Source organism: Hippoglossus hippoglossus, chromosome 19 (assembly GCF_009819705.1).
Source record: "Hippoglossus hippoglossus isolate fHipHip1 chromosome 19, fHipHip1.pri, whole genome shotgun sequence".
NCBI lineage: Eukaryota > Metazoa > Chordata > Actinopteri > Pleuronectiformes > Pleuronectidae > Hippoglossus > Hippoglossus hippoglossus.
The window spans coordinates 2,382,488-2,407,442 of NC_047169.1; the positions used below are offsets into that span (position 1 = coordinate 2,382,488).

At 44.9% G+C, this 24,955-nt stretch overlaps 1 protein-coding gene across 1 annotated transcript in view; it reads right to left on the minus strand.

Annotated features, from left to right (window-relative positions):
* Positions 1-6,721: 6,721 nt before the first annotated feature.
* tbkbp1 (TBK1 binding protein 1) overlaps positions 6,722-24,955 on the minus strand; it is a 39,726-nt gene continuing 21,492 nt past the window's right edge. Inside the window, exons 3-10 of the mRNA XM_034569661.1 lie at positions 21,868-21,993; positions 20,468-20,572; positions 18,604-18,751; positions 17,148-17,350; positions 15,989-16,050; positions 11,505-11,620; positions 8,735-9,519; positions 6,722-6,946 (exon numbers count right to left, since the gene is read on the minus strand). Of these exons, the coding sequence (XP_034425552.1) occupies positions 6,818-6,946; positions 8,735-9,519; positions 11,505-11,620; positions 15,989-16,050; positions 17,148-17,350; positions 18,604-18,751; positions 20,468-20,572; positions 21,868-21,993 (1,674 nt within the window). The 3' untranslated portion in view covers positions 6,722-6,817. The remainder of the gene's footprint in view (positions 6,947-8,734; positions 9,520-11,504; positions 11,621-15,988; positions 16,051-17,147; positions 17,351-18,603; positions 18,752-20,467; positions 20,573-21,867; positions 21,994-24,955) is intronic.

A 24,955-nucleotide genomic window follows, 5' to 3' on the forward strand; every position in this document is an offset into this window, starting at 1 on the left:
GAAATATTCTTCACTCCTTTGTCATCCCTCCCTTCCTCCCTCCCTCCCTCCCTCGTCCCCTCACCACCACCACCATCCCCCCCCACTATTGACGCCTACAGTCCCCGGGGCCACGCTACGCTCGCTGAAGCGCTGTGTTGTGAGCGAGGGCGCTGCCTGCCATCAATATGGGTGAGTTACAGAGGTCACCGGTTCAAACGCAGTTCACCGCTTCACGCCGACACTAGCTGTGCCCCTACCCCTGCACATTACGTGTGTTGGAGTGTTGGAGTGTTACAGTGTGTGTGTGTGTGTTATCTTTTTGCATGAATCCACTGTGTGTGTGTGTGTGTGTGTGTGTGTGAATGTGCGTCATGGTGCTGAATGCATCTTTCTGCCTCGCGTGTTTACTCACTGAGCCACAGCACCGAGGGCTTCGATCTGTGGCCTTCTGCCAGTCGACATAATGAACATGTGGTCGGTGCAACATGTGGGACACCAGCACTGACTCCTAGAGCAGCAGGTGATCCACAGGGTCAGTTAACTTCAAAATGTTGTCAGTTACTGAACTTTCATGAAGATCAAACCCTCGAGCAGCGTCCGATCTGAGCCGGCCTGTGTGGAAGGGGTTTGTTTTGGTCTGTGTTGACGCTCGTTGCAGCTTTAAACTTTAAGAGTGACCTGCAGTAACCGAGCTGCAGCGAGAAAAGACAACCTGCTGCCAAATGTGTATTAATATTGAGCGTGTGCAAAAGTACGGACACATTTTTTGGACAGGGACAGTTTTTAAAAGCCAATACTTCATTTAGAAAGTATTGACACTTGGCAAATAAAGACACCTTTGGACGGGGAGGACGTTCTTGGAAAGTTGGACTATCTTTCGGAAGGAGACGACACTACATGTTTGAAGTCTGGACACTTTTCAAAAGAATACATTCTGGACCTCTTTAGGGGTCAGGACCTTTTGGGGCATTTTTAAAGATAATTTTTTTGTGACAATCAATGGAATGTAATAAAATGACTTGAAATGCAAGAAAACACATTTGCAATAAAAATCAAATGACTTCAGATGTGAGTAGGAACACAACCCGCATGTTATCATCTCACATCAGTAGCTTTCTTCTGCTTTCTCTCCCGTACATGGGCATCGAGTGCAAGTCTCCTGTAAGTCATTGTCCTTCCTTTTTGTTTTAGAAATTAATTTAGAAAAAATTATGCAGGTGTAATTTGAGTCTGCTGTGGTGTGGAGTGAAGCAGCTCTGTGGTTTCTGTGGTTTCTGTGGCCATCTAGTGGGCTGGTTAAACACTTCCCACGTGGAAACTGAAGAAGAGATGGAAACAAATGGGAAAGTGACTTTTTATTTAAAACCAGGTTTCTGTAACATTCTTAAGGGCAAAAACATTCAGTAAGTTAAAATGAATTAAACAGAACCTGCACATTTTCTTGAACTTTAAGACCAAAACTGTTTGAAATTAATCTGAATTCTTTAAAGATCATAATATTTTGCCCAAAACAAGAAGCATTAGCTGATGTGGTGAGGATTAGTGGAAATACAGAAATGACAACAACACTTTTTCTTCCTGGAATTGATTGTGAGTTTGCATTAAATGTTGCAAGCTGCTGCTGCTGTGTGCGTGTGTGTGTGTGTGTCTGTGTGTGTGTGTGCAGGGCAGGGCCTGAGCAGTGTGTGTACATGCGAGTGAATTGTTGTTTTTCATTAGTGAGCTGCTTTTCATCACTTATTGACTGAGTTCATGTGGTTGTTCTGCTGCTTCTCCCTGCACCCTCGTGTCGTCTGTAGCTTCTCATACGTGTCGACCAGCGTCTGTGGTTTTGTGGCCCGGATGGGTGGGTGCGTTTCTCTTTTTCCTGAGGAAGGCTACGTATTGAAGTTAGCGGCTTCGAGCTAAAGACGAAAGAAACAAACTTGAAATAACTTGGCCTTTTCTGCCTGCTCCTTCAGTAGAGTGCAACAGAGCTTGATATATCAAATGTTCAAACGTTATGTGTATTTTTGACAGAAGTGCTTTCAGTAAATTGGTTTGTTTTAAAAGAAGTTTGTTCTGACATGTTATAAATCTAGAAAAAAAAAGTGAGTTGCTGGTTGGTAACAGTCAAAAAAGAGAAAGTTCTAACCTTTCATCAAAAGACAAAATCAAAATCGATTTTATGTTTTACAGACAAACTTTGTGATTTGAAAAGTGACCAAAAAACATTTTAGATATTTAAATTCTTTGCTCGTTAAAATTGCATTTGTCAAAACCATCAAATTTCAAATAAGGACAGTAAGTCAATATATTTACAGATATATAAATAGTAGTCATTTTATTAAGTCCTCGGTTATTTATGAAATAATTGATTCATAAAAAGTCAAACACTTAATTAAGTAGAATTTTTATTGTTAAAGTTTTTATCAGTAACTTCTTTGATAAGTCTACTGTCCTCGGTTATTTATGAAATAATTGATTCATACAACATACAACACTTAATTAATTTGAATTTTTATTGTTAAAGTTTTTATCAGTAACTTCTATAGTAAGTCTACTGTAATTATATAAATTTGTAGCTTATTGTCATAAAGTCAAAAATGGAAATATTTGTTCATACGACAACAACTGCAAGTTTCATGTGAGTCACAAACTCTAAAATAAGTGTCGAGAGCAGGTGACATCATTCGAACATGAAGAAACCAGATCAACACGAGTCTCTGTGCAAGTTGCAGTTTTATTTGACAGAATATTTACAGAGAAAGAAAGTAAAAGTGACTCTTTATACATCTCCGTTGTTTGTTTTTCTTTTATCACACAGAACGCCACCGGTGTTGCAGAATCGTGTGGTGGAGAGTTCACTAGTGCCGAGGTTCGTTTAGGCTTCGTGTCGAGAAGATGAAAACCTCCCTCACAGGAGAGAGCAGCTGAACCACAATGAAGAGAATTCGATCTTTTCTTACACGTCTTTTTCTTGTACCTATGCGTTTGTCTCCTGAGTAAATCTGAGAGAAAATTTGAGTGAAATTTCACGATGAAGAAATATTAAATTTAAATGTAAAGTCTTTGTGTTCAGTAAACTGAGTGAGTTCTCTGTTAGGACACAAGAAGAAAAACAGACGGAATGAGCGCAGATTTTTTATTTTTTGTCGCCTTTCTACGTCTTGCAAATTGGTTGTAAGCTTGATGTGATGGACCTCAGCGCAGTTTGTGTAAACATGTGTGTTTATGAGCTCGGCCTGAGGCGTGATCACTCTGCATCGCTGCTGCCGGCCAACGTTAACCACAACGCATCTCTCCACACGCGACACGAGCAACAAACCCACCAGCCACGTTCTCTGCTGTTCAAAATACAGGAAATAACTTGTTGTCTTTGGCCATGAGCCAGTTCAGGTCCTCAGATTGGGGGGGGGGGGGGGGGGGGGGGTACTGCTGCTGCTGCACATTTCCTCTATGGACAAAAAAGTAATTCAGCTGCTGTTTAACTTGAAGTTCAACTATATTACCTGTAAATTAAAGTTTCCAAATTCATTAAAGTTTTCTGATGCAACTTACTACATCATCGTCGGTGAAGAGACAACTACTTCCCTCACATCTGGATCATTGTGCTTCTTTCTTTCTCTTGCTGCCGTATGATATTTCAGACATTCTGCTCATATACAGGTTCATCATATTTATATTAGTGTTATTACTTGAAAAGGTTTTCATGCTTGAATGTTCAGAAAACATCACTTTCCTCAGACTGTCCTCTACTGCAGCTCCTCTTTTCAGCCTCTGTCTCAAACACTTGCTTTACGTGGCTTTGTTTGTTTTGGGGGGGGGGGGGGGTTGTACTTTTTGCAAAATGCACAACTAGCTGTAGTTCTGGAGTTGTTATGACATCATCATTCCCCAGAAGTCTGAGCTGTATGACTGACGAGGAGTTTCAGGAGCTTCAGTGATTTACCGCAGAGTTTTGGCTTTTTAACTGTTACATTCACAAAAAAGAAAAACTCGATTAGGGGGAAGAAACCCCGAAGACAACATCATGTGTCTCCTTTAATTTGTCTTCGTAATGACTGACTCCTTCAATCATCCGTCATTTTCTCTTGAATCCAGCGTGTTTGTGGCCGCGCTGTCGTCCCTCAGCTCGAAAGTGACTACAGTTGGATATTAGTGGACTAAAGGACATAACACTACACTGTGAGTAAGAGAGCAAAGGTTCAGGGTAGTAATATATTTAGTATAACTTATATTTAGTTTGTTGGTGGACAGGATTATATATATATTGATTTACAGACACTCCAATTTGAAGTTGTTGGAAAAAAGAGTACATTAGTCTTACACACTTTCAAAATATCTGTCTGTACACAGCTTTAAATATTTTTTACAGAGTGATATAGGAACATACATACAGAATAGAACAACTGGGAGTCATTAAAGCCCTCTTGGATTTAATGGTCAAGTGTCTCCTTAAAGTTTTTATTGTACACCTCAGTCTGTAGTTTTTTAAAAAGGATAATTCCAGTTTATCTCTTTTTCTGACGGGGGAAAAAAACGGCAAAAAAGTTCAACCAGCTCAAAATCATCGTGAAGAATCGTGAGGATGATTGACGGGGAAGGAAATGTGAGAGGAAAGCAAATCGACTACAGAGGGGAGACTTCCTGAACCTCACCATTTTTCTCAAGAATTTCTGTAGAGAGTTTCCTCCAGGAAATTGATTTGCAGAGGTGCTGAGTGCCGCCTCGAGTCTTCAGATGCAAACAACAGACCAAACTCAAAAGTCCAAATACAAATATATACAAAATAGGAGCGGTTGCAGATGTGTTGTCCCTAAGCTAATGAGCTAGCTTAAGTTTATAACTATTTATAGAATGAATGAAAGGCCAGGGAGGAATAAACTGAGCAGTTTGAAGAAAACGGAGGGAATCTGTTGTGTTGTGTTAGCGGTTAGCTTGCCAGTCAGAGCAAATCACCTGTTTGAGATGTTGCTGCGTTGCCAGATTGCACAATAATGTGTCAATGAGCGAATCAGTGTCCAAACCCACTGAAACAGGTTGATAACAAACTGGAATTATCCTTTGATCTTCACAGGAAAACCTTTTTTTAAAAACCTTCATTTGTGAAAGTTGAAGCCTGAAACAAACCCTCCAGACCTGGTTGGGATTCAGTGTTTTCTGAAGTTGACTGATGCAAAGACTTGAAACCTATGTCCTGCATCATCCTGTTTTGTTCTGAACTAACCACATCTCACCTCTTCAGCATCAAACCAGCGTAAATGCATGGGTGGGTGTGTGGGGACATCCCCTACATTAGAAACTGCACATGTAACCGAAAACCTCAGATAAGCTGACATCAGTGTAACTTTGTGTGTGTGTGTGTGTGTTGGTTTTTTTCTGTCAAAAAAGAAGTTCAAGTTCCACAAGCAGATCTCAAGACAAGATTCCACTCGTGATAGAACTCAAACCCACGTATCAAAAAGAAGAGCATCGCCTTTGCTTGAACCCTGCAGAGATCAACCGCTGCTGATTGGAGGTGACGGCCTGTTATCAGATAGAAATACAGTTCACTACAAAGATCAGAAATTCAGAAGTCGTTGATTTCATTTTTTTTTTTGGTGGGTGGTCTGGGCGGCCGTGACATCAAACAGTCTTTGAAGTTCCGATCTCTAGGAAGACCGAGGAGAATCCCAGTTGGTGTTTCAAAGTCTTTGTACAGGGACGTATCCCGTGCGCTGGGATTTTACCTACCAACCCTCGAGTTCCTGTACACCAGTGTGCGAGCACATGGGACATGTGGTGCAGCGACATTTGCAAAAATATATCTTCATATTTTTTTTTTTGCCTTACAGATAAACAATATATAAAGAGTAAATTAAACATGGCAAATATACATGTATGGGGGACTGGAAAACGTGTACATTTTATAGGCTATGCTAACTTAAAGTGCTAAGATACGTAGAGTTTTGACCAGGCTGCAAGCATAAAGGTAAATTCTGACTAACGTTTCCCCCCTCGGCTCGTTGAGGAGACGCGTCGACGTCGGTGCCCCGCCCTGCAGGGCATCGTCCAACCTCAGCGAGGGTGCGACCACCGTCAGGCTGATCCGACCGTACGCTCACATTCATGTTCTCCGGCTTGTCAGGGGGATGAAGTGGGGAAACTGGAATGTTTTATACTTCAATCGGTCAGTGTCATTCCCTCATAACTTAAAGCTGAACCTCTCTGACCCGTCAACGCCCCGTAAGTACCTGAATATCCGTGAAATAAACCAGCGGCGACCAGATTACGCCGCTTGGCCCCGAAATCCTCTGCAAAATATCCTTGAGCACGTGAGTGAGATAGAAAAATGCCGGTGAACAGTATTTAAAGCTGAAGGTAACAATAGTCAAAATTTAAAAAGTCGCCCTGATCATTTTTCTCTGGAACACTGAAGCTGACTCTTTGACATGCAGAGCTCCTGATCTGTGATGCGGAAAAAACGACACGATACCTGAAACTGTCTGAAAAACCACAGGACGAGACTCAAAACAGAACAGCAGCAGCCGGAGCCGGGGGTTTTACAGGCAGAGCGTTGTCAAGGGCGATCGGTAGAGGGCTCTGCTTGTTGGCAAATCCAAGACAGACCCGTGGTTAAAATAAAAAAAAAAAAATGGACCCCTGTGCCATTTTGCATCCCCACCCACAGAAGACCGCACACAGCTGATTCTAAATGGATCGCCTGAGGAGGAGTTTCCATTTGTCCACGTCTGCTGATCTCTTACATAATCTATAAGAGGAGAGCGCAGATGTGTGTGTGTGTGTGTGTGTGTGTGTGTCTGTGTGTGTGTGTGTGTGTGTGTGTGTGCGCGCTAGCTGGTTGCCATGGCAATCAGATCTTGCTGTTCTCCAGGTGGGAGTCGATGTGCTTGATGAGGGCATCGTCAGGGTAACCGACAGGGAATATCAGCTGGCAGAGAGGGCAGCTCCGCATGTCGCTCTCCTCGGTCTCCATCCAGAGCTGCACACACACACACGCACACACACACACACACACACACACACACGCACACACACACACACACACACACACACACACACACACACACACACACACACACACACACACACACACACACGATTAGGCGGCAGGATAAACCTCAGGAGACATTTCACTGGATTGTATTAGTCACTCTGTGGGAGGCAATAAAAATTACATCACAACTTGTTGAGGGATCACTTCAGACTTACACAACATGAAACACAACGACTGGTAGTACACCCCGGTGGAAACTCTCACCCGTGTCCTGATTCACGGGTTTGATCCGGTTAAATTTAGAGGCGCTCGGAGAAATCGTTACCTCCAACAAGGAGGTTATGCGCTCGCCCCCGTCCAGCAGGAGTATGGCCCTTATTTAATAGGACAGGGAGTGTAGTGGTGAAGGGGGGGGCAGAGAGAATGGGCTGGAATCGAACCTAGGCCGCTGCGTATATAGCTCATGTGGTAGCGATGCCACATATCGCACTCATTTCATAACCTCTGTGGTTTATGAAATGCACAAAAAGGAACAAATAATAATGTGGTATAACGATGACAACGACTCGGCTGTTTATCAGCATCGAGTTACAGAGACGCCTCAGAATCTGCCTGGTTTTCAACTCACCACCAACATGACCATTTCCTGCCCATCACTAAGATGGCATCGTTTATTACCGTAAATATATATGATTCATATTATCAAGGAGAAGTGGCTGAAAAAATAACAAATAAAACAACTTTAAACTGAAGATTCTGGGGAGAAGCTTCTCTTCTCTGCGACCCGTGTTCAGGGAGGTGGTGTGAATGTATCTTGCGGGTCGGTCGGAGGGAGTCGGCCCAGTTATTCACGACGACCGTTTCTGTTTCCACGCAAACTGACAGTTATTCATTTCCTTGCTCGAGGAGGACGGAGCTGCGGATCTCCCAGGACTCGTGTGAGTGGAGTTTAGTGCGTGTGACCTCGCTGACTCTGGAATGACTCAACGCAGCCGTTAGAATTCCTCCGACGTCACGAGGCATCGAACGTAAACATATGTTGTTATTGAGCATTTGCTGATATGACTCATACTATCATTTGTCTTTCCTGAGGATTGTCGTGCTCAGACGGAGGAACGCAGGTGGCCCGGCTCTGTCCAGAAATTCGCCCACCAACACCCCTGAAGCGGCTGTTTTTAACATGAAGTATTTTTAAATGAACAGAAATATTAAAATCATAACTTGTAGTTAAAGGAGCAGTTTTTTTTTTTCTACACGCAGTTCCTTTGCTCCTGTGCTCAAAAGGCACCATAATACCAAACCTGGCAACCTCACTGTGACCATGCTGTTGTGAAATGAAGGTTTTAGAGTTTTTACCGAGCATATTTCTTTAAACTCTGGACAGGAACTAGAATAACTGCTTCCCTTTTATGCTTAGATAGATTAAACTCACTTCTTCAGTCCTGCCGAATGCACAGTCATAACATCCGTATCAAACTTCTCATCTCGCCCGCGGATATCAAGCAAATAGGTGTATTTCACAAAATGCTGAATGATTCTTGTAAAGGAACTTGGAACTAGGAGGAGTCATGGTGAAGACAGATGTTTTCAGATGATAGTGACAAGCAGTTTGAAAAAGATGAACTTAGTGGAAACGTTTCTCTCTGTAAAGCAGCTCTGCAGTTGTGAAAAGTGGCACCAGACACACGTGAGAAGTTTCACTGCTGCAGCTTCACGGCTTCACTTCGCGTCGCTGCTCGTGCAATGTGTTAGGAACCTTGTGCTTTAACTCACGTTGATGGAAGGCCAGGACTGAGCGTGCTCGGCCGACATGTACCCCGACTGAGGGTGGCAGCTGAGGGTGTTCGGCCTCTGAGGGATGGGGAAGCCCGAGCAGGACGCCGGGCCTCTCATGGCGCCGCTGGGCACCGCCGCAGAGAGCACCCCCAGTGTCCGTGGTGGGCTGATGGGATGTGGGCAGGTCCACTCCTCCTCGTCCTCAGAGGACTGCGTGGGCTGAGGGGCCGGCGTGGAAGGAGGAGGGGGCTCAAAATGAAGGTGGCCCACCTCAGACAGAGGGAATGGCATCTCTCTGGAGTGGCGCATGGAGCTCTCCCCGTGGCCCCCGTCTCCTCCGGCACCCCCTTGATGGGGGGACGGGGAGCCCCTGTGCTGCAGTCCTCCGTGAGGAGAGCCCACATGCTGGGGCTTTTGTTTTGGGTAATCGCCGTAAGGCCGGGGCTTGGGCAGGGTGGAGACGGGGTCCAGAGTGAAGCGGGGCGGGCACTGGTAGGCCGAGGGGTCGGCGACCTCGGAGTAACTTCTCCGGCCCTGGAAGCTGGCCCTCAGGTGGTGGCTGGGGGGCCGGCAGGAGTAAGAGGCCGGTCCGTTGTTGACGTCCAGCAGGGGAGAGCGGCGGTGCATGTCCGGTGAGAGGCGCTGCAGCACCGGGGAGCGTCTCTGTTGGATCGGGGAGTGGTGCGGCGGAGGCGGGACCGGAGAATGGCGCTGTGAGATGGGCGAGTGGCGCTGGGAAACTGGCGAGTGGCGCTGGTGGTGGATGGGAGAGTGGCGCTGAACTGCAACGGCAACACAGAGAAGAAAGGCAAACATTTTATGACTTATGACTTTTATGAACTTTTGGTCTGAGTCCCTTCATCGTGACATATTTTCAAAGTGTGGCCTGCTCTAACCCGAACGTTTCCACCATTACCAACCCCAGCTTTAAACTCGTTAGTTCTCGTTCAGGGAATTCTTCATGATATTCCAGATAACAGGAGAAACATTTGCGTGCGTGTGAACGTCCCTGAAACAGAAATTGTTTTTCCATGTGGAACAATAAAAAAAAACATGCGAGACATTTTTCATAAACAGTTTCATAAGTCGTCATTTACAGGAAGAGCAGGAGGAAATGTCCCAGCTTTATAACGTTGGGTTCTAATACGACGTTCTCGTGATGGATCGCTGCCCGTCCCTCTGGTGCGTCACTTATTACAAACAGACCTTCCCACAGATATTAGACAAACCCAAAATGCACGCCACGTTCCTCTGAAGAACAATCGTAGAGTTTCCCATAATTACGAGATGCGGTGATGAGTCAGTCTCAGCTTCGCATGTCGAAGAGGAAACATCATACATGGCCAGTGGGTTGAGGTGTTAAGAGGGAGGGGGTGTGTGTGAAGTCTCCTGCACCTCCGCACGACGAGGAAACTCACGCAGGACCATTCAGTTAAACTCTGATTATTCAACGATTCACAAGGAGTATTTGTTTTTGTGGTTAAATATCGCCGGGAGACAATCACATCACTGACACGATCCTGGAGCTGCCGAAAGCACAAGTGCCACTTAAGTCACATTTTTGTAGATTAACGTGAAAAACAACACGACCTCGGAGGGAAGTCGAGTGGAGTTCTGGGATCTCTGCGTGTTTTGCCGAGTAGAAATATGCAGTTATTCAGTTTTTAAAATGCAGTTTCCCTGTGGTGCTCCTTTTGATTTGTTGCGGGCAGTAGCTGCACGGTCGTGAGACATAAGCTTGTGTGTGTGCAGGAAGAGAAAAGGTGTTGCTACTGTACAGTTTGTGAGTTTTACTCTCCAACACGTTTGTGTCGGCTGCTTCTACTTTCAGCCTGAAGTGAGAAAACTATAACAAATCACGACTGTTACTCCTTTTAGTGTCACGATGCAGTAATGTAATAATGGATTCATTTGATTTATACTACATTTGATTTTACAAAGCGTAAACAAAAGATTATTTTCGTTAAATTCCCATAAAGTTACTACCAACAAGAACTTTAGTGATAAAATGTAATTAGGGACGTTAAATAAATAGAATAAAAATAGGATTTAAAATATAAAAAAATTGTTTCAAAGTAGATTGTACAAGTCTAAGGAGATAAGTGTTTTATTTTCAAATTTAAAAAGTTGGAGGATGTGATCCGAGACAGTATCAGCATTTATGTTTTTTGATATGAAAGCTTTTATTTTACAGAATAAAATAATAATAAATATTTAGAATTTTACGTAAAAATCCTATTTAATTAATTCAAGTTGTTTTTCTTTTTCTTTATAGTTATTTACAATAAAGTTTTTGGTTAAACTGTAAAATATAAAAACTCAGTTACATTTTTTTATTTTGGTATCGGCCTCCAAACATCCGTCAGGCTCCACTTTTATTTACTTACATATTAATACATCTTAATTTAAAGTGACTGTAACTAGTTCATTTGTGAAATAAATGTTATTTTTTTGGTATTTTTTTTTACAAGGAATATTTTTATATATTATATTATATCTTATGTTTAAAAAATATATAAAACAGGTCAATTCAAGGGACCTTCTTCTTGCTTTGAGAACTTAAACTTTTCATATTTACTATGCATTACAATTACAAGTACATATATCTTCTTTATATACTTCAAACTACTTTATATCCTACTTCATATGTATATAAATATACTTTTAAGTGCATTATGGATGCAGGAGTTTTACTTGTAATGCAGTATTCTCTCCCCCCCCCCCCCCACAGATGAGATGAGCAGCAGTGGTCCGTGTGGACGCTCACCTGGACTCGCCTGCTCCTGTGAAGCCTTCCTCAGGATCTCCGTCTGCTTGCAGCTCAGAGCCTGGAGGCGTCCCAGCTCCTCCGTTAGCTCTGTGTAGGCCAGAGCCAGATTCACCCTGGAGGAGGACAGATGCAATTATCATAATCACAGTCATTAAGGAGAGTGCGTATTCATATATTACAGCTGATTATGCAAACAGTGTAACCTCTGTTGAATCACTGACACCTATATCATGTTATATAGTGAGTTGATCCAAGGGTTTTTTAATATTTCCTTTTCATAAACAGCGTCAGAAGATCTCCACTGATCCTCATCTCCACTTTGAATGAGCGGCGCGGCGCTAACGCAGCCTCACGAATCCGACGGGCTCATTAAGAGGCTTAAAGGCTCGTATTTTTAGAGTCGCAAGTCACGGCGCATAATTGAAGTGCATAAAATCACACCACTTCATGTGAGATGTGTCATGACTCTCTCAGGGGCCGATCCGACGGAGCAACTCTATTTCAAGAAGCGTAAACAAGGGCGCTTCTGTGTCGCCTCACCATGGCGACGGGCTGATTTAGTTTCCAGCTTGAAACCGATCTGAATCCCACAGCATGAATGTGAGTGGAGCACAGCACAAGAGGAGGTACGCACAGATGCATGATGGGATACAGCGTGGTGTTCTGCCGTATGTGGGTAAGAGCAGCTGTTGCTCAGAGACAGAGAGAAACAACTGTGACCTCATATCTGAAAATGGACGAATTATCTCAAACATCTAACCACTTTTTTGTAAACTCCTCAGTCTTGACCTGAAATTGACTCACGCCAGCACCGCCGGTGGTAGACCAGGATGCTGCTCTGCGAGATGAGAGATGTGAAACCCTGATGTTGTTGGAAATCTGTCGAGATGATCAGTTGTTTCTGAGTAATTTATTGTATTATTACTGTAACCAATTGATTAGTTGCATGCAGCAAAAAACTAATGTGCAAGACGAGTGTTTTTATAAAAAAAAGACACGATGAAAATTTGTCTGAGTGCGGATGAACAGACAGTTGATGATAAAGAGAAAGATTCAGACGTAAAGAGGAAGTCGAGAACCAGACGGTTGCCAGACCCTGATAAAGCAGCTCTGATCGTGGTAGATTAAAAAACATTTCTGCACAAGTAGGAAATACATGTAAACGTGGACTGAAACACTGGCACTGAAATAATAAAAATAACAAAAGAAATGAGTATCCTGCCTACAGAGCAAATAAAACTGTGTAAAATTTAAAAATATGTTCCCTGCTCACCCACACACTCATTTAAATGAGTTTTCCTGTGTGTGCGTGTGTGCGTGTGCGCATGTGTGCATGTGTGCGTGTGTGCGTGTGTGTGTGTGCATGTGTATGTGTGTGTGTGTGTGTGTGTATAGAGCTGCTGCTCTGGGCCACTGCACATTTTTGCACAAATATATTTTTGTTTCCACATCTCAACTCTCTCCACCTTCTATTTTTACATTAAACTTCACATCTGCTGAGAAATCCCCCTAAAAAACCAAACTTATTATTCTAATACAACAGTTAAAAAAACAGTTTTATCCCCCAAATATTTTTAAATGGATGTCAGGGACCCCGTTTCTGGGAAGCCCACAATTTCATATAAACTCTTCATAATAAGTCATAACTTCCACTGGTTACTGGTCCTTTGTGACTGTCCCACCTTGTTTTCCACCCTGTGATGAGTCAGACCGAGTGGGGGTATCGAACCCCTGTCCCCCCCCTAAGCGTATAACTGACAACCTCCCCCTGTTGTGGTTTGAGTCGGTGGAACCTGGTACTGCCATGGAAACGACTCGGGGTCGTCTGTGCAGAGGATGCACACACAGTCCCTGCATGTGGCTTTGGATAGAAGCCTCCTGGTTTCATGCTAAAGGAAAATAGCAGTCATGAGGGAAACTTACTGGCATGGTGGGTGGAGAGTGCCGCGTAATATTGTCATCACAGAAGGGCCCGTAAAAATAATCCATCCGCTTCCATCCCTCGCCGCTCCGCACCTCGTCTTCCTCTCTGATATCTGAGCTGAATCTCTTCAGTGCTCCTCTTCCTTTTCACACCGTCGCACTTTTCAAATCTTACTACGCCGTGTTTTGTCAGAGCCGGGGACACCTCCCGCTCTCGGTCCCGTGTCGCAAACCTGACGTGTGAACAACCCGCACGCCGGGACGAACTTTGAACACACTTTTTCAATCTGTGACACGAGGTCCCTTGTTTGTTTTTGTCTCTGTGTGTTTATAAAACTCCCAACGTGCGCATGTTCTGTCGTTTGTTTTTAGTTTGTTTCCTTCTCTTCTCACGTGCACATACTGTACAATGTATATTACAGCGCGTAGGAGGAGTGTGATGATGCCGATGCAGCACTGATGAAAGACTCTTGTGAGTGAATTGATCAAGATGCGGTGTATATATATGTGTGTGTGTGTGTGTGTGTGTGTGTGTGTGTGTGTGTGTGTGTGTGTGTGTGTGTGTGTGTGTGTGTGTGTGTGTGTGTGTGTGTGTGTGTGTGGGAGACGGAGAGTGGGCTGAGATCTGACCTCTGATCTGAGCCGTCACTGCAGCCGCCCGTGAGATCTGAGCTCCTCTTTGTTGCCGAACACTCGCAGCTATAATAAACGTTCTTCTTCAAACCTTGGGCGCTCAGTCACACACATTAAGGACGCCGGCCTCCGGGGAGACACTCGAACGCACAGTGGTCAGCGATCTATCCTCATGAACGTGCCTCAGCGTGGTTTACTGGGGCCTGATATTAAAGAAACTGAATTCTGGTGTTCACGCTGACCTGCAGCCTGACACAGGGACGTGTGTTACACAGCCATCACACGCAGTGGGGGGGGGGGGCTTTTCACACTCTGCACTGCATCATCCTCTGTCTCACTTTCTGCTCTGTGCATCCAGCACTTTGAACACAGACGTGTGAAACAGTTTCAAAACATGCAAGAGTACTTTTGAATTTCAGAAGAAGAAATGGGAATTCCACTTCATTTTTAAATAAATCACAATGTTGTGATTTATTGTAAACGGCCTCTCGCTTTCTGAAAGCTGAGGAGTCGGTCGCCCGGTGGCTGCCAGCGTCTGCCAGCGTCTGCAGAGCTGTGGCTTGGTGCGTGATGCTGGGTGGGTGGGGGGGTGAGGGTGAAACTCGAGTTACGTCTGAATTGTTTTTTCTTGCAAAAGTTCTGGGAAGTGCAGAAGTGCGAATCAATAACAAAGTCGACCACGACAGAAGCAAATGGAGGATAGGATGAAATTTGTTATGGAAATTTGATGATTTCTGACTCTTTGCATTTACAGATGTTCACCAGTCTATTAGATTTTAGTGACAAAAAAAAAGCTCAACACAACGGAGAAGCTTCAAACCCACAAAGTAAAACAATCTCCTCCAGATTATAGTAAAGTGCTGCTGATGCTGCAGAAGATAAGAGTTTATCAGACGTATCAATCTGTGCAGTTTACTCTAAATGAGCCCAATTACAAGAAAAGCCAGCAGGAAACAAACTTCGCATGTTTTCTGTGGGTGTGAGTGATATTGTTGAGTAAAACCAAAAGGTGACCGAGGTCTGGAAAAAACCTCCCCCCCCTCACGCACACACTCACTGGAAGCTTACTTTCAGTTTGCTCCCCATTGAAACACTTGTGGGGTTTCATTGTGTGCGTGAGTCATCTGCCCAACTCGCTGTGGTTTCTACTTCTTCCTCTCTCTTGTGCCTGCGATCGCACACTGTGTGCGTCGCCCGAGCCCAATTTCACCAGGGCTCTGGAAATGAGCTGGGACGTTGAACACGTTGGAATTATCTCATTAAGCAGGTTTCTGGTTGCGGTGGGATGAAAAGACGCACACAGGGAGATGAGCTCGGCCTCAAAGAGACGTCCAACACATACCGAGACATGAGGAAGTGGACAGGAAGCCGTCCTACTCTGCGCTTACACTGCCCCCTGCTGCTCACACCTATCTCCTGCCAAAAGCTCCTGGAGCAAGTGTTGCATAAGCTGCTTTCAGACTCAACTCCACTCCGCTGCTCCTCCGCAGGAACGTCCGAGTGAGAGGCTCTGCAGTTCCTACAGGACCTTCTCCTGCTGTGTTGTGCAAAAACCATCTCTGGGTAAACTCCGCAGCCAGTTCTCCAGAGTTTCCCCCGTAAAGGTCGTGAAGATGCAGAAGCTCTGGTGCTGCATTGAAGAACGAGCAGCAGAACATGCAGTCAATGCAGCGTTGTGTCAGATCTACCTCACTCCTTTTGTTAAAGCTGCGTTTGAACCCGTTCTCCTCCGCTCCTTTCTAACGAGGCCCCTGGAGGTCGGCATGAGCACATCTACATATGTAACGGAGCAGCAGCCTCTGGTAGAACATCTTCCATTAGTTCTGTAGATGATGCTCCTCTCCTTGCTCTTCCCTCCTTCCTCTCCTTGCTCTTCCCTCCATCCTCCCTCCCTCCCACTGCAGATATCGGCTGTGGTCACTTACTGCTCGTCTCCCACCTTCTTTATCCACTCCACATCACACTGCTTGCAGGGCGAAGTCCTTTCCTGTCGAAGTAGAGCGAGAAATTAGATTAGCGTGCAGGTGCAGGCGGGATATTGGGCTAAATCTGACGGCGAGGAAAACAGGTTTGAAGGTAACGTCGTCAGAAACAGCTGCGAGAGGTGGTGCATCGTTTGATCGGAGGTAATTACGATTGTACTTGAGTGTAACGTCGTTAAGGCAGCTCCAGGCCGGAGACGGTGTGTTGAACACGTGATATCTCAAGAACGCCTTAAGGGAATTTCTTCAGATTCAGTGAAAATATTCAGTTCTACTTACGGATGAACTGATACGAATTTGGTGATCAAAGGTCAAAGGTCAAGGTCGTTGTGACCTCACAAAGCACATGTTTTGCCTTGTGAATACGATATCTCGAGAATGCCTCGAGGGAATCCTTTCACATTAAGTATAAATGTTCTTTTGGACACAAGGACGACCTGATTAGATTTTGGTGGTCAAATGTCAAAGTGATGAAAATATAAAGTATGTACAGTAGATGGAGATGCACTGGTTGGCGGATGCATACAACCGCAGTGCAGTGTCTTGTTTCCTGACTAATACGATGTTGCCATGTGGCACAGAGCGGCAGCAATTCAGCTGCGTGAATAATTCAAGGAAAAGTTTTGTGTAGCTGCAGATTAAACCTGAGTTTGGACAGTTTGACGTCGTGGGTACATTCACACTCTGACAACGCTGTGTTTGTGTTTTTGTTCCCGTGCGGCTCATCGCCTGCAGCTGCAACGTCAATATTTTGTTTCTCACAAGAGAGAAACCTTGCTCCGACATGTGTGTGTTTTCTGACATGGTGGCGGCCGCAGTGAGGCGGCGTACATCAGCCCAGGATCCCTAAGAAGACATTGTGGACGATGATGCACCGGCGATTTATGTCTAGTGCCAGTGGAGGAAGCCGTGTGCAATTGGATTTATTTTATCGTTGAAACCAAGTTTTCAAAAATCCTCTCCTTGAATCGTCTGTTGTCAATTTATCATAATTCAGGGGACGTGTCACAGGAAAGTTTCGGGGTAATGTTTGTTTCTTTGTCACTCAAATTGTCCTGACGCAGTAAACCCCCCCCCCAAACACATAAGAGCAAACACTGACCCTCTCCCTCTGGCTGTTCTGCAGCTGTCTCATCTCCTCCTTCAGCCGCTCGCACTCGGCCTTCAGCTCATCTTCCCGCTGACAAGCCCCCTGGGCCTCGTGCCGCGCCCCCTCCAGCTCGGCCTCCAGCCGCTGCAGCTTCAGGTCGGACAGGGCGTCCAGGCTGCGGGAGCTCTGGAGGGTCAGGGCGGGACAGTCCAGCACTGGGCGGGGGGGAGAAGAGAGAGAGAGAGAGAGGAAAAACATGTGAAGTCAACGCCATGTTTTTTATTTTTCACATAGCTTTCCCCGCAGTGCTCCTCCGTCCTCGCTTGTTGTACAACACGCTCAATAGATGAGTGTGAAAGAGCGTGAAGAGCTGACTTCTTCCAAGGGCGGCTTCTTTCAGTGTGTACCTGGGTGATGTGATCTGCGTGGGCGTGCGAGTGATTCAGCTCCGCTCACACAGACTCAGTCCTTGAGCCAGAAGACAATGTAACTGAGCAGCAGTATCATGGTTTCTCTCCCTGCTCCTCCTGCCTCCTCACCAGCTCACTCAGTCACATGCTGTGCACAGACTGCACGACAAGATATGTCCCACCGTGGAGGTACACCGTCACCGAGACACACTTCTTCTCATCAGCCTCCCACATCACCGGAAGGAGCAAAGTTTAGCTGCTAGTGACTCTGGAACCGCTGAAGTGTGAGAGAATCTCCGTATTTAATCATGAATCCAGGGCTGGAGACGAGGGAACCTGCTGAGTACATGTCACTGTTTGGCTTCATCATGCAAAATCCCCAGTGATTGTTTTAAGGATTTCATTTCAATCACGACTACAGAGGACGTTTGAAGCAACTTCATCCATTTCTGACACTGGAATTAATTTGCATGCTAATAAGTCAAATTGTCTGGCAGGTTTTCCCCTCAGTTGGTAAGAGAGAGACCCGTCACGATGAAGACGAGTCGCTGCAGATGGAAGCAACAGGATGAATAACACAGTTCAGTCAAATCCTTCCAATCGACGGCGCCACAGATGATTTGAAGCCAGGACGAGTGAATTTCAATCAGCCGCTCAGATCACAGGTCTCTTCTTCTTCTTGGAGTTGGCCGGCACTGTGCAACAGGCCGAGGTCTGACCTGAACTCAGTTTAAACACTTTGCGGCCAGATTGTTGGATTTGATTCATTAGTCCATGAGTAACAGAGAAGAGATGATTAACAGCCGACACACAAACATCTTAACTTGCTGTACTTATCTGACTTTGCAGCGATTATCAAAATAAAACCACTGATATGCTGAATTACAGACACTTAAAGTAATTTAAAGCAGTTCAACTTTTTACTGACTCTTGTTCTTTGGCTCCATAAGAAAACATTACATTTAGTTTGACCCTAACTGGAGATATTCTTCTAACATCCAGTGCACCAGTGTTTGTATGGGACCGGTTCTGATGTGTGTGTGTGTGTCATTACTCACAGTGTGCGTCTGGGCCGGCGTGCAGCTGCAGGTACTGCATGTCTTTGCTGTGCAGCTGCATGTTGATCTTCTGCAGCGAGTTCTCTCTCTGCCTCAGAACCGACTCCAGGTTGAGGATTCGCTCCACGTGCTTCTCCACCAGGCTCGTCTGCAATCACACGTTTTCACTATGAAACCCAGGATGCATTGCAAGTGTTCAGTTCCTGATGGAGGTTTAATATACGTTCTTTAACATTTACAGACTTCACCATCTAAACATCTACAATCATCTCTTTTAATGTCCTGATATCATAGCGCTGATATTTCATCAGTTTATCAGAAAACAGTTAAACCGGAATTACCGTGACCTTCATCTACAATAACAACATCAGGGGTGTAATTCATTTTACAGAGCATATTAATGAGAGATATTAAACAACCGTCACGTGAGAATCTTTGAGGATAAAAACATCTCGTGGTCAGACAACAGAACTCAGAGCTGATATCTTTAAGTTGAGTTTATCATCTGATCTGCTGAGGCCACAAGAACAACACAAAACTGTGTTACTCAGCAGGTTGAGGGCCTCACACTTCACCGCTGTACATTTTCATATTAATCATTAACAGTATAATTATAGAATCATAACGTTATTTGTCCTAAATATCAGTTGGCCAGAAATATAATTGGTTTTATCCTGTACTGTGTTTATAGACATACTGTGCAGAGGAGTGAGTGGGTGCACTGCGGAGAGGTTAAAGGTCAATGAGGCCCAATAGGTGGAGGGAGAGGTATTAACTGCCACAGCTCTGGGGTCAGTTGTTGGCAGCTCCGTCACAGTTGGCGCACGTCGTCTCTAAATCACTGTGACCACACAAAAGTGCTGATGCTGCTCCGCGGACTTCAGTCTCTTATGAGATGGTTTGTTATCACAGAGCAGCCAGACAATCTGTTCACTTGGAAGCTGCTACCTGGTCTGGATTGGCTTTGATTTATCAAAGGAAAATGTAATTTTAGTAACATGTCGGGGGGGTGGAAAGAAGTAACTCGATGTTTTGTGAAATTAAATCTATTTAAGAAGTGATTTTTGGGGAAAGATTTGCAGTTTGCTCTCACGGGTAAAATAAAAAAGACTCGACAGCGACTCTCGTCCCTGAAGGACGTTTCACTCTGACTGAAACATAATGAAAAAGGTTTCCTCCGAAGACAAAGACTTTGAGATGAGCAGTGTCGTCTAAAGTGCACGACGGAGTTCTGTGAAGTTTCTCCTGCTCTCACTATCAGGTTGTGAAGTTAACGTCCGGAGAGACGAGACAAATATCACTTTAAACCCAATTTACAGTCAAATAGATGAGTGAACTCCTCGTTAGCATTCATGTTACATAGTTCAATTATAATCTGACCCTGCAGCGGTGTCACTGTCACACTGACTGAATTATTACATATGAGGGAAATCACATTTTATGTATTTAAGTGGAGCTCAGGGTCTGAACCCATCGTGACGTCACCCTCTGGTTTGTGAAGCCTCCAGTTTGATATTTGGTCCAGCGCCATCTTGTAAACCATTTCTTGGTGTCCAGCATTTCCTTTTGTACGCACACTAACTTTTAGTATGAATCTTACACAGTTTTAGTCTACGTTCACTTTTATATAAAGTCTGAAGCAAATGGTTCAAATCCCCTCCAGTGGTGTCCGGATACTTTTGGCCAAACCTGCTAATTTGACTCTAAATATTCAATCTGTCCATTAACTATTCATGATTTTGAAACCATGTTTTACATTTTATATTCCTTCCTCATCTCCTGTAAGAATGAACTCATGAAGCTGTGTGGCTCCTGCTCTGAAATAACGGCCGCTCGGCGCAGTGAACTGATTAACGCCTCAGACCATCTTGTCCAGGTCCCTCTGGAGGTTGCTCTTCTCCATGTGGATCTTCTCGTAGGCCTGGATCACGTCCTCCAGCTGCTCCTCCCTCTCCTTCCTCTTCTGGAGCTGAAGACGAGACACAGAGAAGCAGAAAGTGAGGAAAAGGCTCCTTGTCATTTAAAAACTTTCTCAAAATGATCAAAGGGGAAAACATGTTGTGTCACGAAGCAAATGTAGAGAATCCCGACACCTCAGCATGGACAGCAACGCCTCCCTCATCTCGACAAATGATGATGCTCAACACTATTTTAATAAACGACTCTCCTGCTGTCCTGCTGAGCTCCTCACCGACTCTGTGGTATAATAAGGGGGGTGAATATCTCTGGAAGCCTTAATCACAGACTACCTGACACATCAGGGCACTGACGCACACCAGGAGAGGAGGACACAGGTCGGCGGTAAAGACGCCATAGATGGAACTCGTCTGTAGCGCGTTGGACTCTTGCAACTTCTGCAACAGGGTCTGACGATGAGCGGAACATGTTTTATTCAGTCAGGACGAGAGCAACAGTCTGAATTAAGGGAAATATGTCCTGATTCTTTGGTCTCATGATTCTTAGTAAGTGTAAGTCACATAACCAATAGGAAGAGTGTGTGTGTGTGTGTGTCCCAGTGTCCCAGTGTCCCAGTAGAGCACGCTCACTGAGCCGTGGCACATTTCCTCACTGTGAACGGGCCGACGTCGGAGCCGTGTGACCTTGTGTGTCCCACACTAATCGTTTCTGCTGCTCCCACAATGCATCTCTTTCCTCCTCCTCGCTCTCTAGCTCTCTCTGCCGCTGCCGCTACCAATCTCACCGACTCCTTCCTGCGTTTCTTATTTCTACTTCCTCACACTCTTGTTGTGGGAGTAGTGGAGTTACAACCGAGGGGGAATTAGTCGTCCGGGCACATTATGGCCGCCGCCGTCCTCCTCGCTCTCTAAGTACAGTAGTATAACTCTTTGTAGTCCGTCTGAACCTGTGTCACATGCACGCATCTTGTTTTTATCTTTTTAATCATGCTGTATATGTGTTAAATAAAACGATGCATCTTTATTTATGTTTTCCTTTCATGAGGTGCACACATTCAGCAAAATCCTGGACAGGTTTAGTCCCAATTAAACCGCGTCTCAAAAAGAGGACGCCGGTGTCTCATCCATCGCTCCGTGGACAGTTCCTCAAAAACAGCCAATCTCTGTGATTTTTTGCTTGCACGGCAGCTTTAGTGCTTAATTAGCTCGGGGTGTCTTCCGGCACATGTTCACCGTGGCCTCAATTCCCTTTTAATTCAATTAATTCTCAAGGAGGGAGGGGATTCTCTGAAATCTCCTCCCTCTCCTCCTCTCTGTCTCTTGCCGTTGTCCTCAGCCGTCCTCTTACCTCGTGGGTCAGGACGTTGACTCTCTGCTGCAGGCTGCCGTTCTCCGAGTGCAGCAGCGCCGTCTCCTTGCTCTCGAACGAGCAGTACGAGTTGGTGTCCTCCCCGAACTCGTTGATCATGGGGAACTGCAGACACAACAGCAGAAGACGGACTCGTGAGGATGAGGATGAGAAAACACGTAATCGGCGAGTGAATCCTTCTGTTGATTTATAATCTTCTTTCTTTGCTCATTCTCCCTTTTTTTTCCTGCTGGATTCTGCATTTTCTGATGATTTCACACTGGGATCATTAAAGATTCATCGTGCATCAACTTGTCTTCGGCCCAGATCTCACTCAGACAATCAGGTTGTTTGAACTAGTATTTTTCTCTCTTGAGCAACATTTTACTTTCTCAGTTCTTCTCAAACTAGTCACAGAATTTACACAGTGAGTTGTTTTAATCACACGTTTTGATTTCATCCCACACAGTGAAATCTGGGGAAGGACCGTGACTCATGGTCGTGTTTGTCAAACAACCAGTTCCTTTGTTTGCTCATGTTCATTTTAACGTTTTAATACAAAATGACAGCGTCTCAGACAGTTCATGTCAGATTCTCAACAAAGCTTATTCAAGTGATGCATCTTATTTCACCAGGATTTCATTTTCAAAAGTTTAACTTTTCATTTCAAATGATAAATTTACTTCAATTTTTATCCCCACAAACAATTTTGGAAAGTGTCATCTGCACATCACATTATCAAGGAAGCACCGCCTCCTTATTGTATTATTAAAATTATGAAAGTAATTAACCATTTGTTTAATAAATATAAAGATGAAGGACGTGTCTCCTCTTCCTACCAGGGTACAAATATTAGGCTAAAATGTTTCAGATCCGGGTGCTGCCGTCTTATCGTAGTGATCGTGGAGTGCAACTATATTAAACATAAACATTTAAAATATATAGAAATAATTGCACCATGTGCAGATGGGATTATGCTGCTTTAATCTGCGTTAAGGGGCCGCACCACGTTTACTTTTGTTTTAATTATGAGGGAATGTGTCTGGTCACAGCACTAAACTGAATCCTGTGAAAGCGACGCACGTGACGAGCTACTGCAGGCGCTCCAACCTAAAAAGCCACATTTACATTTAGAGTGCCGAACACGAGCGCGGAGAAGAGCTTTTCACTTTCTGTCGGAAGCCATCGCAGCTGATGCAACGTCTGTGTGAGGAGGCAAACAACCCTTTTCCATTTAGCAGAACATCTCTGTGGACTTTGAACAGTGAACGTTCTCAAAACGGGCAACTGCAGGCCCCGGGGGGGGGGGCCGAAGAACTCTCACACCGCCGAGCTTCAGAGAACGACCTCGCGTCAAGCACTTCCAATCTGCAGCTTATATTTAGAGTTTGTCTGCAGAAAAAGCAAAGGGATATTTTCCTCTCGCACACGAACATGTGGACGTGTCAGGAGTCAATATTGTGACGTGCGTATTGTCCACATTGATTATCGGGATCTAAAAACAGGCCCCTGCTGTGTTGACAAAGGCCCAGGTGTGACAACTCCTACTCCAAACAGCCAGCATCTGCACCGGTTCTCCCAAAATCAACACCTGTCTCCCCGGGAACGGGCCCTGAACGCACCGTGGCAGCCCGCAGCCGCCAGGTAGCAGCTGCTCACCAAAGCGACGCAGGACGTCTGCTCGACACGTTTGTCAGGAGACGAGAGACGCAGTCAAGTCGCATTTCCATCAGTTTGCAGGTTTCTCTCTTTCCCGGGAAAATCGAAATACATTGAAAAACATCAGCGTCGAGTATTAGATTTTTTATGTCAGTCCCTGAGAATCAAAGCTGTGTGGAGCTCCAGTTTAAACATCTAACATCACAGGAGATTCAGCCTCAGCTTCCCTGCCAATACGATCCCTTGTAGAACAGCAGTCTCTGGAATCTTCTTCCTCAGCGTCTCAGCTCTACGTTCATGTGCACCTCAAGTTAAAAGCACGAGGACGGGTACATTACAGCTCCAGAGCCGTATAATTCCTAGAATAAGTAGAACACCACCGACTAATGATGATAAGGAGAAAGTCCGGGAGGAGATTTCTTTAATTTAATCCTCCTTTGTACTTGATTTCAGCACTTTCCCTCGTTTCTCTTCCACTTCTTGTTCTGCTCTGTCCTCCCACGCTGCTTCCTTTGTGCTCATCCCCCCCCCCCACCCCCACCCACTGCCCCCCCCCCCCCTGTATATCCGTCTGTGGGTCCAGCTTCTGCTACGTGGTGGATTTCTGCTTCACCTGCTCCCTCAACCAACTGGAAACTGGTGTGACTTCTACCACCAGGCCCACAGGCCCGGCTGTGCAGGAATGTTCGAGGTGTCACTGACTCTTACGCCAAGAAGCTCGGGGGATATTCTGATGTTTCACGTCAGACGAGCCAGAGCGAGCGTCGCAATTCTATTTAGATATAACATTAATGTTTACTCGTCAGTTTCAGTGACTTTAAACCAGAGATAAAATCAGTGAAGATATAACAAAGCTGTATTTTCAAGTATTTTTTTGAAATGCATATCCCATATTCCATGTTTGTTAAGAGTAAATCATTTGAAACAATTGTTTAATGAATAAAATAATCAGTAGATTCATTTCTACTGAGAATAATCGTCGTCTTAATATTTAAACCTCACTGCGTTTCCCTGTGGTCTCAGATAAAACTCTTCCTGATCCTCAAACAAAAGCCGGTGACCTCTCCTCATCATCCAGACTCAGTATCTGTACTGAACAGGTCACAGGTTGATACCAGGCGTCAAACTGGTCCAACTTGGGCTCCCAGTCCTCCTGTTGGTTTTTTAGAAATGGGGATCAATATCATGTATTTATATTTAAACGTGAATTGAAACTTCAGCAGCGTTTCCTTTGGAGTCAACTTTACTCCCCCGCTGCTCGAGGATCAAAGCTCACCGACGCTTTTCCTGCTTTTTATCTCTGTGTACAAATTGGACGGCGCGCTCGTCCTTTGATTCTCTTCAGATCAATCAAAGAACAAAATGGCCTCGTGGTCGATGGAAGCAGGATCTTCTGTGTTTTAACAACAAGGACGAAAACACTGTGATA